The sequence below is a fragment of the Nylanderia fulva genome, unplaced genomic scaffold (assembly GCF_048542155.1).
Source record: "Nylanderia fulva isolate GAGA-0341 unplaced genomic scaffold, ASM4854215v1 Scaffold58, whole genome shotgun sequence".
Taxonomy (NCBI): domain Eukaryota; kingdom Metazoa; phylum Arthropoda; class Insecta; order Hymenoptera; family Formicidae; genus Nylanderia; species Nylanderia fulva.
Genome location: NW_028190676.1, coordinates 411,345 through 435,810, shown reverse-complemented (window position 1 = coordinate 435,810; position 24,466 = coordinate 411,345). Strand labels below are relative to the sequence as shown.

General features: G+C 35.2%; 1 protein-coding gene across 1 annotated transcript; it reads right to left on the bottom strand.

Annotated features, from left to right (window-relative positions):
- Positions 1-1,469: 1,469 nt before the first annotated feature.
- Positions 1,470-10,790, bottom strand: LOC114931597 (glucose dehydrogenase [FAD, quinone]). Its single transcript, XM_029303719.1, has 3 exons — positions 10,380-10,790; positions 7,988-8,171; positions 1,470-2,789 (listed from the first exon to the last, which is right to left on the bottom strand). The coding sequence occupies exons 1-3, from the start codon at positions 10,788-10,790 to the stop codon at positions 1,477-1,479; spliced, it is 1,908 nt and encodes a 635-aa protein (XP_029159552.1). The 3' UTR covers positions 1,470-1,476.
- Between the last annotated feature and the right edge of the window lie 13,676 nt (positions 10,791-24,466).

Below are 24,466 nucleotides of genomic sequence, written 5' to 3'. Positions count from 1 at the left end.
TTTGTTAATAAAGTTAGTGACAACATACGTCTTATTTTGAAAAAATTGCGTCTCCAGGTATTCTTCAATATACCGAAAAAACTTAATTGCATTATCGAAACTGGAAAAGATAAGCTAAATTACGATAAACACACAGAACTGGTTTATTAAATTAATTGTAGAGATTGGGATGCGTCTTATATCGGACAAACGAAACGCCATTTACATGTTAGAATAAGGGAGCACGAACGAAATATGAATAGCTCTCAAGATAACTATTCTGTTATTACAGATCATCGTCTTACGGAATACCATGATTTTGACTGGAAGAATCCTGTTATTTTGCATAAGGAAAAACAATTGCGTAAGAGAGAGGTGGCGGAAATGTTTTATATTAAGAAAACGAAAAATACGATTAATTTACAAAAAGACACAGAGAGCTTAAATTCTGTATATGATAACTTGTTTTTACTTTAGGTTGTTGTTTTTGCGTTTGTTTATTCGCTTGACTTTTTGTCTTTTTGTCTTTTTGCCTTTTTATGATCGCTATGTCATTATAAACTGAACACCGTTTGAATATAGACGCTCCACAGAATAATGTGAGACGTGAGCGATTACCATCAATTCGCCTGTTTATGTGAGTTAGAATTTATGATTTTATAATTAAATTTTGTGTGTATTCCTTTAATTTAATTTAACAATGTATTTTTCAGTTTACTTCAAAAGGATCACAAGCAGTAATCGAAACGTTGTAATTTTTTTTGCACGTAATAAAATAAGCCAGTTTTGGTCAATAAATTAACTGTTCATATATATTAATATATATATATATATATATATATATATATATATATATGTGTGTGTGTGTGTGTGTGTGTGTGAGTGTGTATATATATAATAAGTCTTGTACGCTTTGTCAAGTTCTAACATAATAAACAATGATTATTATAAAGATAATAACATTACTCATAGATTAACATATAGATTAATATCTTCAGAAATATTTTAGTATAAAAGAATAAAATATACATATACACTAACGTATGACTAATAAAATGTTAAAAAGATGTATATGTATTAGATATACAATAAGTAAAGAAATATAAACTCAGCGAATAAAGAAATATTTATAATATATAATTAAATGGATTTGGTAAAAATTTTTAATAAAGATATAATTAACTCCAATCAATGTTTGCATATCACAATTTATATCTAAATATATTTTTAAAAGACGAAATTTTTGCCAGTTAAATAAAAAAAGTAATATTACTATATATTTGCAGCAACGTTGCATTTTTTCAAATACATTACATTGCAATGTTGCTATAATATTTCATTGCAATATTACAAAAGCGGTCATCCAGCCGTTGCCGCAATCTTACAGTAACATTGTAGAAACAATTCGCAACTCTCATGCAATATTACAATGTTTCAATGTTAGATCTATGCATTGTTTCTGCAATCTTTCGGTGCTGTATGGGTATATATTATATATCAATAAGAAGCAGTGACAGTGATATTGTTTCCTTTAGAATAGGACATTCCTATCCACGTTGCCTTTATTAAATCGGCACCTTTTTCGCCTATCATGATTACGGGAGCATTTATGTTGCCGCTGGTAATAGTTGGCATAATTGATGCGTCGATAACCCGTAGACCCTCGATTCCATAAACTTTGAGTTCCGGATCTACGACCGCCATAGGATCACTGGCCGGGCCCATCTTAGCACTACAGCTCATATGATATATAGATAAAGTGTACACCTTTAGAATACACGTCCAGTATTCATCAGTGTAAAGTGGAATGTTCTTGCAATGAGGTATTGGTTTGCTATGAAATCTGGAACCAAATTTCTTCATAGTGCGCGTTTCGCCGAAGGCAATTGCCGCTTTGACACCTTCGCGAAGTACAGTCACATCTTCAGGGTGCGTGAGATAATTATGATAGAGTAGAGGATAATCCAAGGGATTTTTGGATTTCAGTCTCATGTAGCCACGCGACTTAGGCCTGAGGATCATTGGAAATACACCAAAGACATCACGATTGTTGACTTTACCAAACACTTCATTGTAAAATTCGTCAGTTAAACCATGAGCATCTTTTGCATGACTACCAGCGGAGCTAATCCCCGAAGATGTTATCATGAACTGGATATCGGGCCAGTCGTCAGTCTGATTGGCATATTTGGTAGAAATAAAGCCGACCGCTTCGAGACCGATACTGGACGTCAATGGGCCATCTTTAGTGATGGCGTATTTCAATGCCGAGTTGGCGGTTACCATTCGATTCATTACAATGCCGACCTCATAGTCAATCGGAAAAACGAGCCCACCTATTGCGATGTGGTCTTGCAGATTCTGTCCGACTCCAGGCAAGTTTTGAATTATGGGAATTTCCAGTTGCTCCAGATGAATACGTGGTCCTACACCCGAAAGCATTAATAAATGTGGACTACCGATAGCGCCAGCGGAAAGAATCACTTCCTTCTTTGCAAATACCACCTCCTTACGACCGTCTCTAATGAATTCTACTCCATATGCTTTTTTGCTTTGCGGATCTATTAGTACTCGAATTACGTGGCTCCACAAAGAGAGATGGAAATTCTTTCTTAGCTGAATGGGTCGTATGAATGCTTTGGCAGTGCTACACCTGGAGTTCCGACGCATTGTAAACTGGAGCAACGAAAAACCTGTTTGTTGTTTACCATTGATGTCTTTAATATCATAACCCATTTCTTCACCAGCTTGCAGAAACGCCACACCCAATGGACTAGTATAAGGACTCTCCTGTACGGTTAGATATCCTCCTAGAAATAAAATAACAAGATAATATTTACACTAACAAGGGAACGGTCGGAATTGTCCCTCACCGATTTTAATGAATCTTGAATATGTTGTAGAGCATTAAAAAATATGAGACCCGTATTTTTTTTAGCGGCGTACCTCGACATTTAGGAGGTAAACCACTCCCTTGAAAAAATCGTTTTTTTAATTTCTGAGCTAATACCGTCAAAACGGTAAAAGATATTAAAAAAATGTTTCAAGTAAAAGTTTTATGGTTTTTAATTCTTTTTAAAATAGTGCAAAAGAATTTTTCAAAAATTTCTTTTTCGAAATTTCTTTCCCATTCTATAATTTTAAAAAATTTTTAATTTTTTTAAATAAAAAATTTGAAAGCTTATTTAATTTCAAATCCAATATATAAGAAAAGAGATATATAAGAAAGTTGTATTCCGACAACGCATTTTTGAGAAATAAGCTAGAAATACAACTATACACGCCATTCGTATCTGCCAGACGCTCGCTACTCGTGATGACCGTCTTTCCTTTGTAATCTCATAGAAAGAATGAAATATCGATACAAAATTTATATATATTGTATTTAATAATTAAATTTATAACAATTTATATATTTATAAATATAAAAATTAATACAAAGTAATTTAAATTTATATATTAAAATCTTTTATATATTATAATATTATAGAACAATTGTGTGGCAATAAATAATTTACATATATGTAAATTAAGAATAAGAAATAATATTTCAAGTAAAATGAAAGTAGAGCCAGTCGAGGAAAATCAACAAGAAAAGTCTCTCAAAAATGATGATCGTGAAAGAAATGTTTTAAACGAGGGCAGTCCGATAAGTACTTAGCCTCATCGCCCGATGGTGCCAGTATCGCAAGAGAGTTTTACTATCGTGTAGTACATTCTCGTAGACGGCTACTGTCAAAATTTCAGCCGAATCGGACTCGTAGTTTTGTTTTGACCGCGTGTGGAAGCGGGTGTGTCCGCGGATTTTAGAAAAATGGAAAAAGAGCAATATCGGTCGGTGATTCGATTCTTGTTTTTGGAAGGGAAATCGCGCAGCAAAATCAAAGATTCTTCATTTCGACATCTTTGATTTTGCTGCGATTTCCCTTCCAAAAACAAGAATTGAATCACCGACCGATATTGCTCTTTTTCCATTTTTCTAAAATCCGCGGACACACCCGCTTTCACACGCGGTCAAAACAAAACTACGAGTCCAATTCGGCTGAAATTTTGACAGTAGCCGTCTACGAGAATGTACTACACGATAGTAAAATTCTCTTGCGATACTGGCACCATCGGGCGATGAGGCTAAGTACTTATCGGACTGCCCTCGTATAAAACATTTCTTTCACGATCATCATTTTTGAGAGACTTTTCTTGTTGATTTTCCTCGACTGGCTCTACTTTCATTTTACTTGAAATATTATTTCTTATTCTTAATTTACATATATGTAAATTATTTATTGCCACACAATTGTTCTATAATATTATAATATATAAAAGATTTTAATATATAAATTTAAATTACTTTGTATTAATTTTTATATTTATAAATATATAAATTGTTATAAATTTAATTATTAAACACAATATATATAAATTTTGTATCGATATTTCATTCTTTCTATGAGATTACAAAGAAAAGACGGTCATCACGAGTAGCGAGCGTCTAGTAGATACAAATGGAGCGTGTATAGTGGTTTTTCTACAGTAAAACCTCGTTTATCCGGTTTTCGATCAACCGAGTCTTCGCGTTATCCGAGCCACCGGACTTATTCGAACACTCCGCGTTAACCGAGCTGTGTGCTCGGATAATACGAAAAAATTCAGATGAAACGGATGACGCTTCGCTGCTATGCGATGCGCGCGAAGTACAACATACATAGTTTGCGATTGCTACTTCTTTGTTTAAACACGCACGAGCTTGTTAGTAGTACACGCTTTGTTCTCCGCGGTTGTGAGGTAGAATTTAACAGTTGGGCTTCAACAGTCAATGAAAAAACATCGTGTACATACATACATATGTCGCAGAAGCGAAAAAAAGTCGTCGTGAGTGTAGAGAAAAAGTTGGAAGCAATTAGAAAATTGGATAGAGGAGAAATCATTCACAATGTCGCGGCTGATTATGGTGTTGGAGAGACCACCGTTGGCGATTGGTCGAAATCGATCTAATTTAGAGCAATTCGCAATAAAATCGGGCGGTGCGATGACTAGTCGTAAAACGATGAAACCGGTAGAGTATGATAAAGTTGATAAAGCTTTATTTTATGGTTCACTCAAATGAGAGAAAAGGGACTGCCAGTATCAGGTAAGCACACTCCGGAGTTTGAAGATTCGTCATCGATACAATATCGTTTTTCCCCCTTCAGGCTCCATTTTACAGGCAAAGGCCATGATGCTTGCAAAGCAGTTTCCCGATGAAAGCGAAACTTTTACGGCAAGTTGCGGATGGCTCAACAGATGGAAGAAAAGACACGCTATTCGTCAGTTAAGCATCTGTGGCGAAAAAATGTCAGCTGATGAAGGCGGATTGAATGAATTTAAAGAAGAATTTAATAAGCTTGTACAAGAAGAGGGATACTTGCGGGATCAAATTTATAACTGCGACGAGACTGGTCTGAATTTTCGAATGATGCCTTCTAAAACATTGGCCTCGCGAGAAGAAGCAGTTGCTCCGGGGTACAAAAAGAACAAAGAAAGGGTCAGCATTTTAGCATGCAGTAACGCGTCCAGTACACACAAACTTCCGTTGATGTGTATCGGGAAATCGGCTAAACCGAGAGCAATTAAACACATCAAACCGGAAGCCTTGCCAGTTTACTACGTGCATCAAAAGAGTGCTTGGATGAGTCGCGATCTTTTCCAAAAATGGTTTTCCGAACAATTCGTCCCTTCGGTTGAGAGATTTTTAAACAAAAATGGTCTTCCAAGAAAAGCTATTTTGTTACTCGACAACGCTCCATCACACCCGAACGAGTCGGTTCTCAGAAGTGAAAATATAATTGTAAAATTTTTTCCACCGAATGTGATCTCCATTGGACAACCAATGAATCAAGGCGTACTCGAGACTTTCAAACGTCATTATCGACGTTTTTTGCTGCAAGAAATTCTGGAAAAAAGCGCCGCGGGTAGTACCCTTAAAGAGTGTTTGCTAGCAATAAATATGAAAAGTGTTATTTACTGGTCAGTTCAAGCTTGGGATGTTGTCCAAAGGCTTACGCTTGAAAGATCATGGGCAAAAATCTTGTGTTCTAACAATCAAAGCGATGAAATAGCAGACGATGTAGATCTGCATAGCATTATGGAGCAGATTCTTGGTTGTGAAAACATCGAAAGAAACGATACTGAGGAATGGGTTCATGGTGATGATTGTGAAGAAGAACTTACAGACGACGAAATTGGCCAACTCGTAAATTCTGGAGAAGAGATCGCGGATGATATAGAAGACGGCGAGGCGGAAGAAAGTCCGGTAATCAGCCACGAAGAAGGATTAAATGCGCTTGAACTAGCTCTCAAATATATCGAGGAACAGCCGGAAAATACTGCAAGTGATCTCTTATTGATGAAACGATGACGAGATATTGCAGCTAAAAAACGAATGAGCAGGTTGAAGCAGTGCTCTATCACTGACTTTTTTAAACCACGTTTGTAATATGTAAGTGTAATGCTTGTTACGCGAAAAATTAATCCACGTTCGTTAATTTTTCATTTTCATATGTTAATGTGGTTAAATTCTCTTGTTACCATTTTAAATATACCAAAAATAAGGGAAGCTTTCGAGTTTTTTTTATTTATTCCGTGTTATCCGAGTTTTCGCTTATCCGAGGTACCCCTTCCCCACATTACCTCGGATAAACGAGGTTTTACTGTAGCTTATTTCTCAAAAATGCGTTGTCGGAATACAACTTTTTTATATATGGTTGGATTTGAAATTAAATAAGCTTTCAGAATTTTTATAAAAAAAATTAAAAATTTTTAAAAATTATGGAAAGAGTGGAATTTCAAAAAATTTGAAATTTTTGAAAAATTCTTTTGCGCTGTTTTAAAGAGCATTAAAAACCATAAAACTTTTACTTGAAACATTTTTTAATATTAGAAATAAAAAAAACGATTTTTTCAAGAGGGTGGTTTACCCTCTAAATGTCGAGATACGCCGCTAAAAAAAATTACGAGACTCATATTTTTTAATGCTCCACAACATATTCAAGATTCATTAAAATCGGTGAGGGACACTTCCGACCGTTCTCTTGTAAGAAGTATATCAAGGCTCTGTAATATTAAATAATAACTACAATTAAGAAAGGTCTAAGAATCATATGCGGATGTTCCTTGCGTATATACATTTCCAACGAAAATTACTTTTTCGTTGGAAATAAACAAAATGTGCACATATTATTCTTATTGTTAGTGTACTACCAAGACTTTATAACGTAAAATATCTCACTTGAGATTTAATTTCATAAATTCTTATACCTCTTTAAAGAAATAAAGAAATAAACGCGAGAGAAAAATATAGATCTGAAAATTGCTGAATCGGGAATCGAACCCGAGAGTCTTGGTAGTACATCAAGAATAATATGTGCCTATGTGCACATTTCATTTATTTCCAACGAAAAATTAATTTTTGTTGAAAATGTACATAAGGAACATCCGCGTATGGATCATAGGCCTTTCTTATTTATAGTTATTGTTTAATATTACAGAGCCTTTGATATACTTTTTAGTGTTTACACACATGCCGGCGAAAAAGGCATTATTCAGAGTATTTACAAGCAAAGAAAAAAGCTATAGAATCGAAGAGTCTGAATAGCTCAGTTGGAAGAGCAGTCGCCCGGCAAGCGAAAGATCTTGGGTTCGATTCCCGATTCAGCGACTTTCGGATCTATATTTTTCTCTCGCATTTATTTCTTTATTTCTTTAGGGGGGTATAGGGGTTTATGAAATTAAATATCAAGTATGAGATATTTTACGTTATAAAGTCTTGGTAGTACACTAAGAATAATATGTGCCTGTATGCACATTTTGTTTAAAAATTAATTTTCGTTGGAAATGTATGTAAGGAACATCCGTGTATGGCTCTTAAGTCTTTCTTATTTGTAGTTATTAATTAAGATAATATTTATTACATTTCATACAAACTCAACATTTCGCATACATAGTAGATAATAATTGAAATATCAATACAAACCTGTACTATGATACCTTGTATTGCGTGCCAAATATGGATTTCTTTGATCCTGCGATTTTTTGAAATATGGGAGAACATCTTCATAACCCCAACCAGGATTCCCGAAATCGCGCCATTGATCAAAATCGCGATGATTGCCGCGAATGTATAACATCGTATTTAAAACACTAGACCCACCAAGCACCTAAAATGTTAATTAATTGACTATGAAGATTCTGCAAAATAGAACAACTTAATCCCAGCCAGAAATGATATCTATTCGACGACGAATTGACGTCGATTCATCGTTGAATCAATGTTGATTAGATAAATCGATGTCGAATCGACATCAATTCGACGTTAATTTGATTATTCATTTCTGGCTGGAAATAGCAAATAAAAATAGAATATAATTGCAAAACAAAAACTTTAATTGAAGATTTTTCGATGCGGTGGTTCTTTTTGGCGCGTAATGTTTCTAATTTTATGAAGTATGTAAATTAATTATTTAATACTCGTTGTAAATAGACACGATACTTTGCACACGGTTCAATTGGATACTGTTCTTTGTGTGTAATTTAATGGTGTGTAATTGAATTATGTGTAAAAGAACAGTGTGCAAAAGCACGATGTCCAATTGAATCGTGTGCAAAATGTCGTGCCTATTTGTAACGTGTCCATTTGTAATGTGTTCAATTGTACTGTGCTCAAATAAAGTCCCAGGAAAAAAAATCATATATATATGCTTTGATCAAATTAGATCTCAATTATAAGATATGATCAAATCTGCATTTTGGGTTTACCTAATCAGATCTATGTAAATCTATGTCGTAGATCTGGATAGATATAAAAACCGCGAATGATCATATCTTCCATAAAATATCTTCCATACAGCACCGAAAGTTTGTTAAAGTAATTTAATGTAATTAAATAATTAATTCCCTATATTGGAATCGAGTTAAAAAACTAATATAAACAAGTACATAATACTTTTATATTACACGTGCACGGAAAGTCGCCCATTACGCGCATATCTTCTGTGCGAGAAATAACTAATTCCACACACGAGAAATTTTCCACTCGAAACAGTGTGGTAATATTTCATTCTCGCACAGTTTTATTCATTTCCGCACAGTTTCATTCATTCCCACACAGCTCATTTCCGACACTCTCCTTATCCCCCAATCATATCACCCCGCAAGTCCTTTTTTAAACTTTAGACGCACCACTTGTAATATAAAATATTGTGTGTAACAAGTGCGGGAAGTTGACAATTGGACACGAGTGCGGAGTGGACGTACGAGCCGAAGGCGTGCGTCCATTCCGCACTCGTGTCCAATTGTCAACTTCCCGCACTTTTTACACAACTATTAATCTTAGTAGAGCCAGTTTCCTCAATTTTATATATTTTGACTAAAATTCAAATACGAGAAAGATATAGAGCCATGCGGCGCATAGCGGCAAATAAAAAAATTATATAATTATATCTAATTTGATTTAGTCAGATATGAAGATACACATATATGTATATGGGAGAGGCTCAGTTGCGCACAGTACAATCGCCCACGTTGCAATTGCGTATAGTGCTATTGGACACATAAGATTACGCACAGTTCTTTTGTGCACAGTTCTTTTGCGCACACTCCTTCCACGCATGCTACCCGGTGGGGTGGGTGCGAAAAGGGGAAAGAAGGGGGGCATTCGGCCCCTTCCCCTTTTGCACCTCCCTTGTGTGTAGGTGTGTGTGCGTGTGTGTGCATGTGTAGGCGTGGAAGGAGTGTGCACAAAAGAAATGTGCGCAATCTTGTGTTCAATATCACCGTGGACAATTGTACTGTGCGCAAGTGAAGGCTTCTCTATGTATATTATCATATCTGAATAGATCAAATTTGATATAATCATAACTGCTCATATCTGACCTTACATGAATACATATGCAAAGTTAGATATGAGCAAATATGATTTGATCTAGTTAGATATCGTGATAGATAAAATATGCATATTACCAAAACAGACTAGATCTGACCAAATATCCTTAGATTTAATTAATCATAATTAGTCATATACTTCAGGAGAAACATGTAAATTCAACAAGATCTTTTTAGATCTATTCGTATATGCTCCACATCTAACCAGATCCACTCATATCAAATCAGATAAAAAATTAGATCTGATTAGATTTAATTTGATATAATTTGATCAGATCATTTTTTTTCGAGGTCACTCATTATATTAAGTATTTACAGTATAGACTGCTAAATGACATACTGAGGATGATTCAAAGAAAGAATCGAAGCGTTCAAAATAAGTATAAAATAATTTAAAAATAATTTTGTTGCACTTATAATATCTGTGCCTGACTGTTAGCCTTTTTCATATCTGAATTTATTGAATTGATGATTTTATTTCCTACCTTGCCTCTAGTCCAGCAACATCGATGATCGACCATAGCTTGGCAAGCCGTCTCTTGCGGTTGCGGGCGATATTGCCAATCAAGTTTAGTTTTGTGCAAGTGTAGAGATAGTATCGGCACATCAGTTATTTCGGTTTCGTGGCCCCCAGCTTCAAGCAGCAGAACGTCCCACTTGGGATTTTCGGTCAACCTATTAACAACCACGTTACCGGCCGAACCGCCACCGATTACGACAAAATCGTAACTTTTCTTCAATTCCTTTGTCACGCGTGGATAATTCTCCGGATTTATGAGATCGTAATTGAAGTATACAAGCGCGGTAATCAGTGTTGGGATAATAGTGATCTTGCCAACACCGAAGAAAACAGGAGCAGTTTTTGTAGTGGCATCGATTATTGTTGCGAGGCTCATCTTTTACTGGTCGTGCACTTTTTTATCAATCTTGTATCCGTATTTCCTAAATAATTAATTTTGCGAATGTTTTTGGTTACTTCTTTCACTGTCAAATTTTTTTGATCGCACTTTTTTGGAATACGTTTTCGATATGTACTGAATAAAATCTCTGTTTCTTTTATGGTTATATTTCTTAAATGGAACCCCCAATTTTTCATTGCATATTCTTATAATTCTTGTCGAGACGTTTTCTAAACACTACCTATTTATGTATCTTGTGTAAGTCTATGATATACAATTCCGACCGAACAATTTTCCTGCAATGTTCATCGGGTAATGCGAATGTCGGTGGTATGTCAACTTTGAAATTTACAAAACTATTTTAATTAAAGAGTTTTATAAGAATATGTAATAAAAAGGAGGGGTTCCATTTAAGAAAACATCTATGACCTTCACATGACCACTTCAATAGGTTAAATTCATATATTTTCATCATCTGTTCCTTCTTAATATTCTACAACTTTTGTTTGAAACGTTTCATATCTAAATAAGCCATTTCCGAGATAAGGGAAGTCTGGATCAGACTTTAGAGACACTCTGTATATTAAATGTATGATGTTAAAAGTGCGAATATACTGTGTATATATTACATTAAATGTATTTTGCATAATCACATAATATAAATGCATAAAGAAATTAACCATTGAGGTATTTAATGTAAAAGATGTCATATTATCTTATTCTTTCTATTCAATGCATAATTGATTAATTTTTCTGTGCACATATTATATTATACACATTTGTCGAAAGTTTATAGTGAAGAACACTCAAAAACAATTTAGTTAAATTTTTTAGTCTTTATAGTTTATTTTTTTAGTCTCTTTTTAAGAAATCACAAATACTATCTAAGTAGTAACAAAGACGAGGAATATCAATTCGCATTTGATGTAATTGTAAAATATAATAAAAATTATACTAATTAAATGCTCTTTAATTCAAATAAAGTATTACACATATAAAAGGCTAATAAGAGCAGAAGTAATATTACGGTTATAAAAACTAATTTATTACATTTAATAAATATGTACTGATATAAACAATAAAGTTTAAATTAATCTAAAATTATAAACTCGGAAGTTAAAACAAATGAGAAAGCGAACGTTTCGATCCAATTTTTCGGATCTTCTTCAGCGCAGTACAAAAAGCAAAATTAAAATCACCAAAGTCTAAATGTTTTTAACGTATAAACGTCTAATAAACATATTTAAACGCAATTACATCAGTAAACGAAATAAAACGTCGTAAGATTAACATTAATATGACTCTCACTGAGCCATCACATTTACGTGGGAAGCGATCCTCTCTAGTTTTCTGACTACGCTGTGTGGTCCGCTATATACTCATTTTTTAAAAGAAAATGAAAGATACAATAAAAAATTTAATTTCTTACTACAGAAAAAATTAAACATTCGTGACATAAAACCGATACACTATACTTATCAATATAATAATTCAGATTCAAAACATAAGCTATCAATACAATCATGTCCTAATTATGTTTCTTTTAATAATAACAAAGTAACGCGGAACACCTCGGATGAAATAACGAACGTTAGAATAGATCCTGCTTCTTTCAATAATACATGTCAAGATTTAAAACAGTTGAAAGATAAATGGTTTATCAACAAGTCTTCAATTAATATTCCCAATGATATCCAATGTTTTTTACAGTTAGGGAGTAATTTTAGTTTACCTTTTGACAACAGAACTAATTTAACAATTGAGTTTGTTAAGAACATTGAAAATAATATTAGAAAATTACCGGTTAGAGAATGTACAATTATAAGAAATCGAACAAGTAATGTGATAAAATCTATTTCGACTTATTTTTATTTTACGAATGAAGCAAATAATACGCTTTCACATTTAAATCACATTACAAAAAATTTCTTAAAAGAAAATAAAAATCTTATCCTTACACGTGCGGATAATATAACGGAAATATAACGGTAGCGTTGGATAAAGATAAATATACACAAAATATTGAAGACTTGTTGAAAGATAATAATACATATACGTTGATAAAAAAAGACCCTACTAGAAAATTGATAAACAGTCTTCATGACTTGTTAGTTCGCTGGAAAAATTCTAAGTTTATTTCAACTAATGAATACAGACTTTTGTTGTTTATTGATGGAACTTTCCCCAGGGCATATGGCTTGCCTAAAGTCCATAAAGAAAACTGCCCGTTCAGATTAATAGTGTCATCGGTTGACACTCCTCTGTATAACTTGGCGACTTTCCTGCACAAGATTATAGTTAAAGGCCTCCCAGTGCCTGAAGGTCGTGTTGACAACGGTTTTAAACTAGTAAAAAAATTGTCACAGATTCACATTGATAATGAATTTAAATTAATCTCGTTAGATGTTGTCTTGCTATTCACTAACGTCCCTATTGATTTGGCTCTTGAAAGTATTTCCTCTAGATGGGAATTTATTTCAAAGAATTGTGACTTATCAAAATCAGAATTTTTAAATGGAATAGGCTTAGTTTTAAATTCTATCTTTTTTATTTTTAATAACGTTATCTACCGCTAAACCTTTGGAACGCCCATGGGTTCTCCTCTCTCACCAGTGATTGCAGATCTAGTTTTACAAGATCTTGAGAATAAATCATTACGATTGTTAAAATTCACCCCTGATTTACTTTAGATATGTTATGTTGACGACATTGTATTGACTGTTCCTTTGACTTTAATTGATCACACACTTATGATTTTTAATTCTTATCATAATAGACTCCAATTCACTCTGGAAACTGACGATAATAATAAAATAAACTTTTTAGATTTGACATTAATTTTAGAAAACAACAAGATAATTACTGATTGGTATCACAAGCCGACATTCTCGGGGCGATATTTACATTTCTTGTCTCAGCATCCATTTTGTCAAAAGCGGGGAACTATATACGGTCTAGTGGATAGAACAATTTTATTGTCACATCCACGATTTCATTATAAAAATCTCGTTACCGTTGTCAACATACTTTTAGAAAACTGTTATCCGCTTATAACTTGATCTTTAATACTATTAACCAACGTCTAGTAATATTATTCAAAAAATTAAAAAATACCACAATTAACGGTAACAATAATAATAATAATAGTGAAAAAAGACGTTTTTTTCACTATACCATTTTTACCCGGTTTGACGGAACAATTTAGAAATATTATTAGGAACATGAATATTAAATTATCCTTTTTTAGCTTTAATAAATTAAATAAATATATACGAGTACATAAAGATACTATTTCTAAAATGAATAATACCAACGTTGTTTACAAAATTAATTGTTCAAACTGTGACGCTTCTTACGTGGGCCAGACTAGTAGAAGACTGACCACAAGAATTTCTGAACATAAGAAACACATAGTTAGAAATAGTAATACTAAATCAGTAATAACGGACTACCGCGTTAATTTTAACCATGAATTTGATTGGGAGAACATTAATATTTTAGATAAAGAAATATATTACGGAAAAAGATCAGTATCAAAAATGATATACATAAAAAGACAAAATAATAGTCTCAATCTACAGACTGATACTGAAAATCTATCTGATATTTATATCGAAGCTATAGAGAGACTACCTAAACTCTAAGGTTAAATAACAAATACAAAATGATTATAATTGTTTGTCACTTTTCGTTTCCAACTGAGCTTCAGTTTCCTCTGAGCCGTTCTACTGACATGAGGATTACACTAGCGTTACTTTTGTTTCTGTTACAATTAAAATATTGTCACATCATAAATATATGTAAGTTTTTATTAGCATTTTTTTTATACAATGTGTTAGATTATTGTTTTATAACGCACGTGATTTTGGATTTTATAATTAGTGAGGTGTAATGAGAAAATTATTTTAATTTATAGGATGCGATTAATATTTTATATTTTAACACCTGCTAACCTCGTAGTCAGAAAACTAGAGAGGATCGCTTCCCACAGTAACGTAAATGTGATGGCTCAGTGAGAGTCATATTAATGTTAATCTTACGACGTTTTATTTCGTTTACTGATGTAATTGCGTTTAAATATGTTTATTAGACGTTTATACGTTAAAAACATTTAGACTTTGGTGATTTTAATTTTGCTTTTTGTACTGCGCTGAAGAAGATCCGAAAAATTGGATCGAAACGTTTGTTTTCTCATTTGTTTTAACTTTCGAGTTTATAATTTTAGATTAATTTAAACTTTATTGTTTATATCAGTACATATTTATTAAATGTAATAAATTAGTTTTTATAACCGTAATATTACTTCTGCTCTTATTAGCCTTTATATGTGTAATACTTTATAATAAAAATTCTTTTTTTATTATAAATACCAATAAATGTAGACATGAATCATCTTACAAAAGCCAAAAATAGACTAGAATAGAAGAATAGAATATAACAATAACATACGAAAAAATATTTATTTATTTCGATATATGTCGTAAATAAATTTGATTTTCTATGTCATCAGCAAGAGATCAGGAGTCGTAATTGTTTTCCGATCAGCTCACAAAATCGCATAATCCAACACATTGCAAACAATATTTCACCCAGACAGCACACAATATATTTATGATAAAGATTCATAAATATTTATGAGTATATACATTTTTTCAAATATTATATAAATATTTTATAAAAACCTTTAACATATTATTAAAACATAGATTAACTATGAAGTGCGGTATACAGGGCTAATTAAGAGCCAGGCGTGGTTATTAATACGCATAACATATATAATGATAATGATAAATTGAATTGTTTATTCGTACGTTTCGATCCTAAGACAATTGTCTTGATTACCGTTGCCGCAGTATGCGAGTGCTTATTCCTATTAGTATCGTTTCGTTGAACACCGGAATAAAACACCGATATTTCTGATAGTGTTTGTACCTGCGATAATTTGCTTGCTGATATTGTTTTATCTAAATGCTGAAGATAATCCGAACTTAGGATCGAAACGTACGAATAAACGATTCAATTTATCATTATTATTATATGTTATATTAATAACTACGCCTGACTCTTAATTAGCCCTGTATACCGCACTTCATATTAATTATCGGAGTCTCTCATTATTCTTGGTATAGATTAAATATTTCTATAATATTTATGGTATTTAAAGATAAATATTAATAGTAATTATTTTCTAAATATTTTTTAATTAAATTGTTAGTTCTTTTATTTACCGCTATGTGACGTATTTTTCTCATATTTGATTTTTGTCGTGAGAATTATATAAGGCTAGTAAAAACGGAAATTAATAAAATTAAAAATGTCAAAAAATTATTTCTATTTTTGAACTACATTCTACAACAGAATGTCCTTTAACAAATAAATTTATGTATATATCGATATGTACGTAAATTTATTTGTTAAACTACTCTGTTGCCTTAGTATATTCAGTGTATATTATAATTTTATATGCTATTTTAAAATAAATGTCTAATAAGTTACTTATAAACATAAGAGTTTAAAAAACACAAAAAAACATCTAATCGACCAAATTTGAAATTAGACTATATCAACCGATTGTTTTGATTAAAAAATCGTTGATTATGTCTTTTTAACTCATGATTTTTACTGAGTATTCATTAAAGAAAATATAAATTTTAAAAAATCTGTATCATAATGATTTAATAAATATATTTACAATATTTATCGTAAATATTTTCTGATATTTATGATAAATATTTATGATCTATTGAATTAAAGACTCCAAAAACATTTATAAAATATTTATGATAAATATTTATAAAATATTAAAATAATTATTATAAATATTCTATAAATATTCTGAGCTGTCTGGGCATTATTTATTTATATACTAATAAAAAATAGAGAACACATTTTATACTCTAAAAATTGAGCAATTGAACACAAAAACCGCTAAAACTCGACAAAAAAATTATAAAGTAAAATACCTTACGAAAAAATAGAGTTAAGCTGAGTTAGTATTTGATATCAAAAACCACTGTTGTGTGATCGACAGGTTTGCTGTGGCAGAGAAAGTTAAAGACTGAAACATCTGAGACATTATGTCGAACATAAACCATGCGGTTTAACCACCACTTTACCATATAATTTTTTTCGCATCCTTGTCCCACAGGATGCGAGATGAGTAATCTTAGGCAACACTAAAAAAGTAGAAATCTAATGATGAAATTAATGCAACATTTCCATATAAATATATTTGCATAAAAAGTATTATTTTATATATTTAAAAAAATTATTCATATTCTACGGATATATTCATAAGAGATTATTGCTTATTTTAATGAATAATGAAATCAAACCTTGTTATTAAATTAACAGAATTTTGTTAGAGAGCAGCAGCAAAATATTTGTATTATGTATTTATATACAGGCGTCTTCACCGTGTCTCCTGCCGACCCATAAGAATATCCTAAATTTAATAAGATTCATTCAGTATTTTGGCTAATATCTTATATGAAAGAATACGTAATTCCAGGCTGGCCGATAGGCGTCTCCACCAAGTCTCCTGCCGATTCTTAAAATAAGTAGTGGTGTATGTCTGTACACATGCAATACACCATTGCATTGCTTACGCGGACGCACCTTAAGAGAGACAAGGACCGATAATCACGTGTTATTCTTGTTCCTTTACCGTGCCGGTATTCGCGAGATACGGCCTGAAAATGCTTTCTGGCCTTTCGTAGCAGAAGGCAGTAATGTAACAAGGCTAATAAGCACCCACTTTTTGTAAATTTTATATATGCTTATGCACATATGTGTGTATATATATGTAAATAATATCAAAAATTACATATATGTTTTCAAATTGTACAGTGATACATAATAATAATAAAATAATAATTCGAAGAGTGAACTAATGTACAGAATGTAAGACACGGGCGCTTATTAGGCTTGGCAATTGATTGCTTTATTTACTTTATATTTTTTTATCGCGACTTTACATATCGTCAGCGCAATAGAGACAAGAAGAGAACGACTATCAATTCTAGTCTGTTATTGCAGAACATGTCGTAAATTTATTATAGACTAATAAATATGTATTAATTATTTTTTAATATATTGATATTGAAAAATATAGTATGAAAGAAAAGTACATAATGGCTGAGTGTTCAGTCTGTCACTGAAAACTCGGGTTCAAATCTATCGGTATCAACATTTTTTCTTTTTTAATAATAAGTTGGAGTATATAAAAATTATTAAAAATATATTTTTTTGGAAAGACAAAACTAAAGAATTCTTAAAATATAGAAAATATTGGATTAATTTATTTACGGAATTATTTTGCATTTATATACAATGTGTTGTAGTTGTAAAATTATTGAAATATTCTCAATATTAAAAAATTTTTTAAAATTGCCTTTAAAAATATATATTTTTAAAAGAAATAAATATTGTAGGCCAACTAAACGAGCAAAATTACAAGATATAAAGATTTATTAATAATTAAATTCTCATTCCATTAAAAAAACAATATACAACGTATACGTTTCGACTGCACTACAGTCCTTCTTCAATACATAAAACTCAAATATTAAAATACAAAGTTAACGATTCTTCGCTGATGAACAATGAATAAGTAAGACGATTGGTCTGAGATTCCAAGTTTTGCGACATTTAATCATGCTGTGGAGATTTTACGCGGATTAATTAATATCAGAGAAAAATTGAAAAATCTTTCAACTTACATTATCGTTTTAACAAGTTCTTCTCGAAATTTCAAATGTGTGTTGCGAAGTCTAAATAACAAATGTCAAGGCATGATGTATATATTTATTACCAATGTTTTTCTAAACTATGATTCAGCTAAGTTTTTAAGTATGTCAAAATAACTACTGTCGAGCAATTCAGTGTCTTTGTTTAAATTAATTCCATTTTTCTGTTCTTTAATATGCATCATTTCAGATATTAGCCTTTTATGGTAATTCTTTTCATGATCTTAGTGTTATCCCAGTATGCTGTTCAAATGTATGCTGTTCATTTAGAATATGTTCCGTGACAACCGAATGCTTAGCAGAGTATAATTTAATATTATTTTTATGTTCTTTAAGTCTCGTTCCTAACTGTCTTTTTGTCTGTCCGACATATGTGGCGTCACAATCATTGCAATTCAATTTATAAATAACATTAGAATTCTTGGGACAATCGTTTCTGTCCTTTTGAACCCTTATGAAGTCATTCAATTTTTTAATGCAACGATATCTCACCAATATGTCAGGTCTTTTTATTGCTGAAGCGACTTTATCAGAAATTGATTCTATATATAGTATGACAAAATATTTAATACACGATCTACACTCCATTCCTCTCAGCCAATAGAGCCACACGCGATGTTATTGCGACAATTAAGAAAGAAAGAAAATTTGGAAACTAAGGAATTCGTATCTGTTGTGTATGTGAGGATCACCAAATAATTATATTCAGTTGATTGAAAATAGATTTACTTTTAAACAAAAAGTCCGTTAAACGTGTACAGTGTTCTCCGCGTGTGTGTCGCTCGGCTGCTCCGATATATCTCCTTCCTTCGCGCTCCTTCCTGAGGGCTCTTCCTTGTCTTCTCGACATCGCTATCGTCACGCACGTGTCGCGAACCTATTTGCTGAGCCTACACGCGTGCGCGTATTAATTTAAGCGCGCAAATATAATAATCTCACGCATATCTAACAGTATCCTATGGTTGGAATCTCAGAAATTCCCCTTGTTCCTCTCCTAACTTCCCCTGTAAAAAACTAGGCGAGAAAAATATTGGTCCGAAAGTCGGCTGAATCGGGAATCGAACTCGAGACCTTCCGCTTGCCGGGCGACTGCTCTTCCAACTAGTTCTTTACAGGAGAAGTTAGGAGAGGAACAAGAGGAATTTCTGAGATCCCAACCATAGGATACGAATTCCTTAGTTTCCAAATTTTCTTTCTTTCTTAATTGTCGCAATAACATGTAACGGTTCACCTTTCCCGACGCCGCGGATCGGCTCGCCGGTTCCAGGATTCGGGAGGAAGGGAGAGATTCAGACTCGCTTATTCCTTATTAACAATACTTTGGTTTATTCAAAAAGAAACAAGTAAACAAAAATGATTGTTGGCATAAAGCCTAAATAGAGAAACTTATTAACTACTCGGTATAAACGAAATGTTTGTTGGCATAAAGCCCTAAATAGAGAAACTTATTGACTACTCGGTATAAACGAAATGTTTGTTGGCATAAAGCCCTAAATAGAGAAACTTATTGACTACTCGGTATAAACAAAATAAGGAGGCGTATAGCCTGTAGCGGTGTCCGGAAAAGATTTACAAATTACCCGGTATAACTTAGAGATACGGTGTACGGAGGCGTATAGCCTATGGCAGGAAGAAACCGGAAACCGGGAAACCCGGCGTAATGACGAGAAACCCGTCACCCGGTGTATAGCAGGAAGAGACCGGAAACCGGGAAACCCGGCGTAACAACGAGAAACCCGTTGCCCGGCGTGTAGCAGGAAGAGACCGGAAACCGGGAAACCCGGCGTAACAACGAGAAACCCGTTGCCCGGCGTGTAACAGGAAGAGACCGGAAACCGGGAAACCCGGCGTAACAACGAGAAACCCGTTGCCCGATACTAAAGGTAGGAGGCCAGAAACCGGGAAACCCGGCGTAACAACGAGAAGCCCGTTGCCTGGCTAGGAGGTCTGGAGCAGGACTGGTGCCGGCTCATCCGTCGAGCCGGCTTATATACCCTGCCGGCGGTTCCCCCACTCTACCTCGAGGCTGTGGTGGGGGTAACGCCGGCGTCGTAGTGGGGCGCCTCTGGGGGTTGTAGTGGGGCGCCCCTGGGGTAGGGTGACCCGTGCATCAGTTAAGATTTTGTGCTTAGGGGCGCCTTAGGCGCCATAGCCTCAAGTGGCGGGCGGGTGATCGGCCCGCGAGGCGTTAGTAACGGCTACGCCGTTACACTACCCCCTCCCTAGACGGCGGATCGTACGGGGTTGGCCGAATCGGTGGCTCGGATGCTCAGATCCCCGACGCTGAGCACGTCCGCCCGACGGATGTACAATTGGTACTCCGGATCCATGTTTTCGTAGAGCTGTTCCAGTTGGTCTAGGGGTGAATATCCCCCGGCGCGCCGCATCATGGTCAGGACCTCGGTGGCGTACTTTTGGAAGGACTCTTTAGGGCGTTGTTGACGTCCCTGGATCGTCCTTTTCATCTGTCTCTCATACCCGCTTGGCAGGTATTGCTGGCGGACAGCTTGGCGAAAGTCGGCCCAGCTGGCTATGGTATCGCGGATGTTGCGATACCACAGCAGGGCGTCTCCCCGTAAGAGTTCGGGTAGCCCTAACAGCATCTGGGCGTCGGTGTAGCCGTAGCCCAGGCACAGCTCTTCCGTACGCTCGAGGAATGCCAGGGGGTCCTTGCCCTCGAAGTGGCACCCCTATTTTCGGATCTGATCCATGATCCTGGCCGGTTCAACAGGTGTCGGGGTGGTAGCTTCTTCGTCTTTGGTTGGGCTTCCGGTGGCCATTTCGACGTTGATAGTGGGCACAGGTAGGTGAGTTCGAAATAGCGCGGGGTTTTGCCCGACAAATCGGCGGAGGCGTCGGCGGACCTCGTCTAAAGTTCCTTGGCTATCGATTCCGTGTCTTTTGGCCAAGGCAATAGCTTCGGTTTTTGATAATTGATTTACCCACGCGGGCATCTGGATAGGCTTAAGCGAGTCGGGATCTCCACTGGGCAGGTCCCTGTTCGGGCGCCATGTAACGGTTCACCTTTCCCGACGCCGCGGATCGGCTCGCCGGTTCCAGGATTCGGGAGGAAGGGGGAGATTCAGACTCGCTTATTCCTTATTAACAATACTTTGGTTTATTCAAAAAGAAACAAGTAAACAAAAATGATTGTTGGCATAAAGCCTAAATAGAGAAACTTATTAACTACTCGGTATAAACGAAATGTTTGTTGGCATAAAGCCCTAAATAGAGAAACTTATTGACTACTCGGTATAAACGAAATGTTTGTTGGCATAAAGCCCTAAATAGAGAAACTTATTGACTACTCGGTATAAACAAAATAAGGAGGCGTATAGCCTGTAGCGGTGTCCGGAAAAGATTTACAAATTACCCGGTATAACTTAGAGATACGGTGTACGGAGGCGTATAGCCTATGGCAGGAAGAAACCGGAAACCGGGAAACCCGGCGTAATGACGAGAAACCCGTCACCCGGTGTATAGCAGGAAGAGACCGGAAACCGGGAAACCCGGCGTAACAACGAGAAACCCGTTGCCCGGCGTGTAGCAGGAAGAGACCGGAAACCGGGAAACCCGGCGTAACAACGAGAAACCCGTTGCCCGGCGTGTAACAGGAAGAGACCGGAAACCGGGAAACCCGGCGTAACAACGAGAAACCCGTTGCCCGATACTAAAGGTAGGAGGCCAGAAACCGGGAAACCCGGCGTAACAACGAGAAGCCCGTTGCCTGGCTAGGAGGTCTGGAGCAGGACTGGTGCCGGCTCATCCGTCGAGCCGGCTTATATACCCTGCCGGCGGTTCCCCCACTCTACCTCGAGGCTGTGGTGGGGGTAACGCCGGCGTCGTAGTGGGGCGCCTCTGGGGGTTGTAGTGGGGCGCCCCTGGGGTAGGGTGACCCGTGCATCAGTTAAGATTTTGTGCTTAGGGGCGCCTTAGGCGCCATAGCCTCAAGTGGCGGGCGGGTGATCGGCCCGCGAGGCGTTAGTAACGGCTACGCCGTTACAAACATCGCATGTGGCTCTATTGGCTGAGAAGAATGGAGTGTAGATCGTGTTTTAAAAATTAAGGAGCCGACTTAATATTATTATTATTGTTTCGAAAATATTTAATGTTTGTATTTGTGGTATTGGTATCTATTATATTGTTGGTATTAGACTTGTTAAATTTTTTCGTTGAAAGATGTTTCAATCTGCGTTTTATTTCTATGAAAATTAAGTCAAGAGAATAACCATTGAATAGCAAAATATTAATAGCTTTCTCTATATTTTTTTGTGAAATTGAGGATGTGATAGCAATATAGCTCTATCTACCAAGCTATAAATTGTTCCTATTTTATGACAAGTCAGATGATTTGAAAAAAATGAGAGTAATCTACCTGAGAATGTCTTTTTGTGATACTAATCTAAATAAATTTTATTATCTATTACTTTGATCATTATGTCTAAAAAGCTTATACATCGATTATCCTCTTTTTCTAATGTAAATTTTAATCTATCGTTATAATTGTTGAATTCATTCAAAACGTGTGTAATATTGTCAACGGAAGTGCATAAAATAATATCATCTACATAACGGAAATAGAAAGTCAGTTCGCAATTTAAATTACCAATTACCAATGTTTCCAAGTCCTGCATGACTACAGGGTTTGTCCGGAAAGTAATGCGTCGCATTTTTTTGTGACGCGACTATACATCGCAGAGCGATGGGACCGGTTGGGGAGGAAGGGGGGTACCCTTAGCTTTCCAACGGTAGGTCGCTCAATTGTTTCCATGCGCTTGGAGGGTTAGGACGGCTTATTCTGTGAACCTCTGCTTAGTGGTCGCGTCGAACTTGTGATGGAGAGAACGATAGAGCAACGCTATGCGATAAAGTTTTGCGTGAAGCTGGACAAGACGCCGCTGGAAACTTTTGAAATGCTCAAGAAAGTTTTCGGGGACGATTGCCTTTCCAAATCGCAGTCAAACAGATGGCACAAGATGTTTAGAGAAGGTCGGAAGGAAGTCGCCGACGAGGCCCGCGCAGGACGCCCGTCAACATCGCGAACGGACGACAATGTGACTCGTGTGCGCCAATTATTGAATTCAGACCGTCGAATGAATGTTCGCTTAATGTCGGAATTATTGAACTTGCCGAAAACGATTGTTCACGAGATTGTATCGGAAGACTTGGCCATGCGGAAGATTTGCGCAAAACTTGTGCCCAGAGTGTTGACCGATGCGCAAAAGCAACACCGAGTGGAAGTTTGTGAAGAACTCAAGCAACTCTGTGCAGATAATCCCAATTTCTTTTTTTTATTTCCTCGGCTGAAAAGGGAGCTCAAAGGACAACAGCTCGAGTCGGTTGACAACGTACAAGCTACTTCGACGGCCTCCCTGAACAGCATCCCAGTCAAGGAGTTCCAGAAATCTTATGACGCATGGAAATCGCGTTGGCAAAAATGTATTGACGCAGAAGGGTCATACTTCGAACAATTTTAAGTTGTTTTACCTATGCGATCAATAAATTCTTCTTTAAAAAAATGCGACCCATTACTTTCCGGACAAACCCTGTATATCGGCAATGATCGGAGAAAGTGGGGAGCCCATAGGATCCCATAAATTTGCTTGTAAGTTGTTATTGAAAGTAAAAAAATGTAGAAGTTAATATAAATTTTATCATACTTATGAAGTCATTTTTGGGAATCTTTGTGTGTGACTCTATAAAATGCCATCTACTATTGATACCGGAATTCTGACAATTAATAGCGAAAGATCAAAATAAGATACTTCGTAAAGATACATATGCAAAAATAATTTCTGAGGTTACACGTAAATATGTATTAGATAATAATGTATTTCCTATAAATAAATAAAATGATTGTTACGAACACTTTGAAATAGATACAAATATGCCGCACCGCCTACAACTAATCAACATATTATTTGT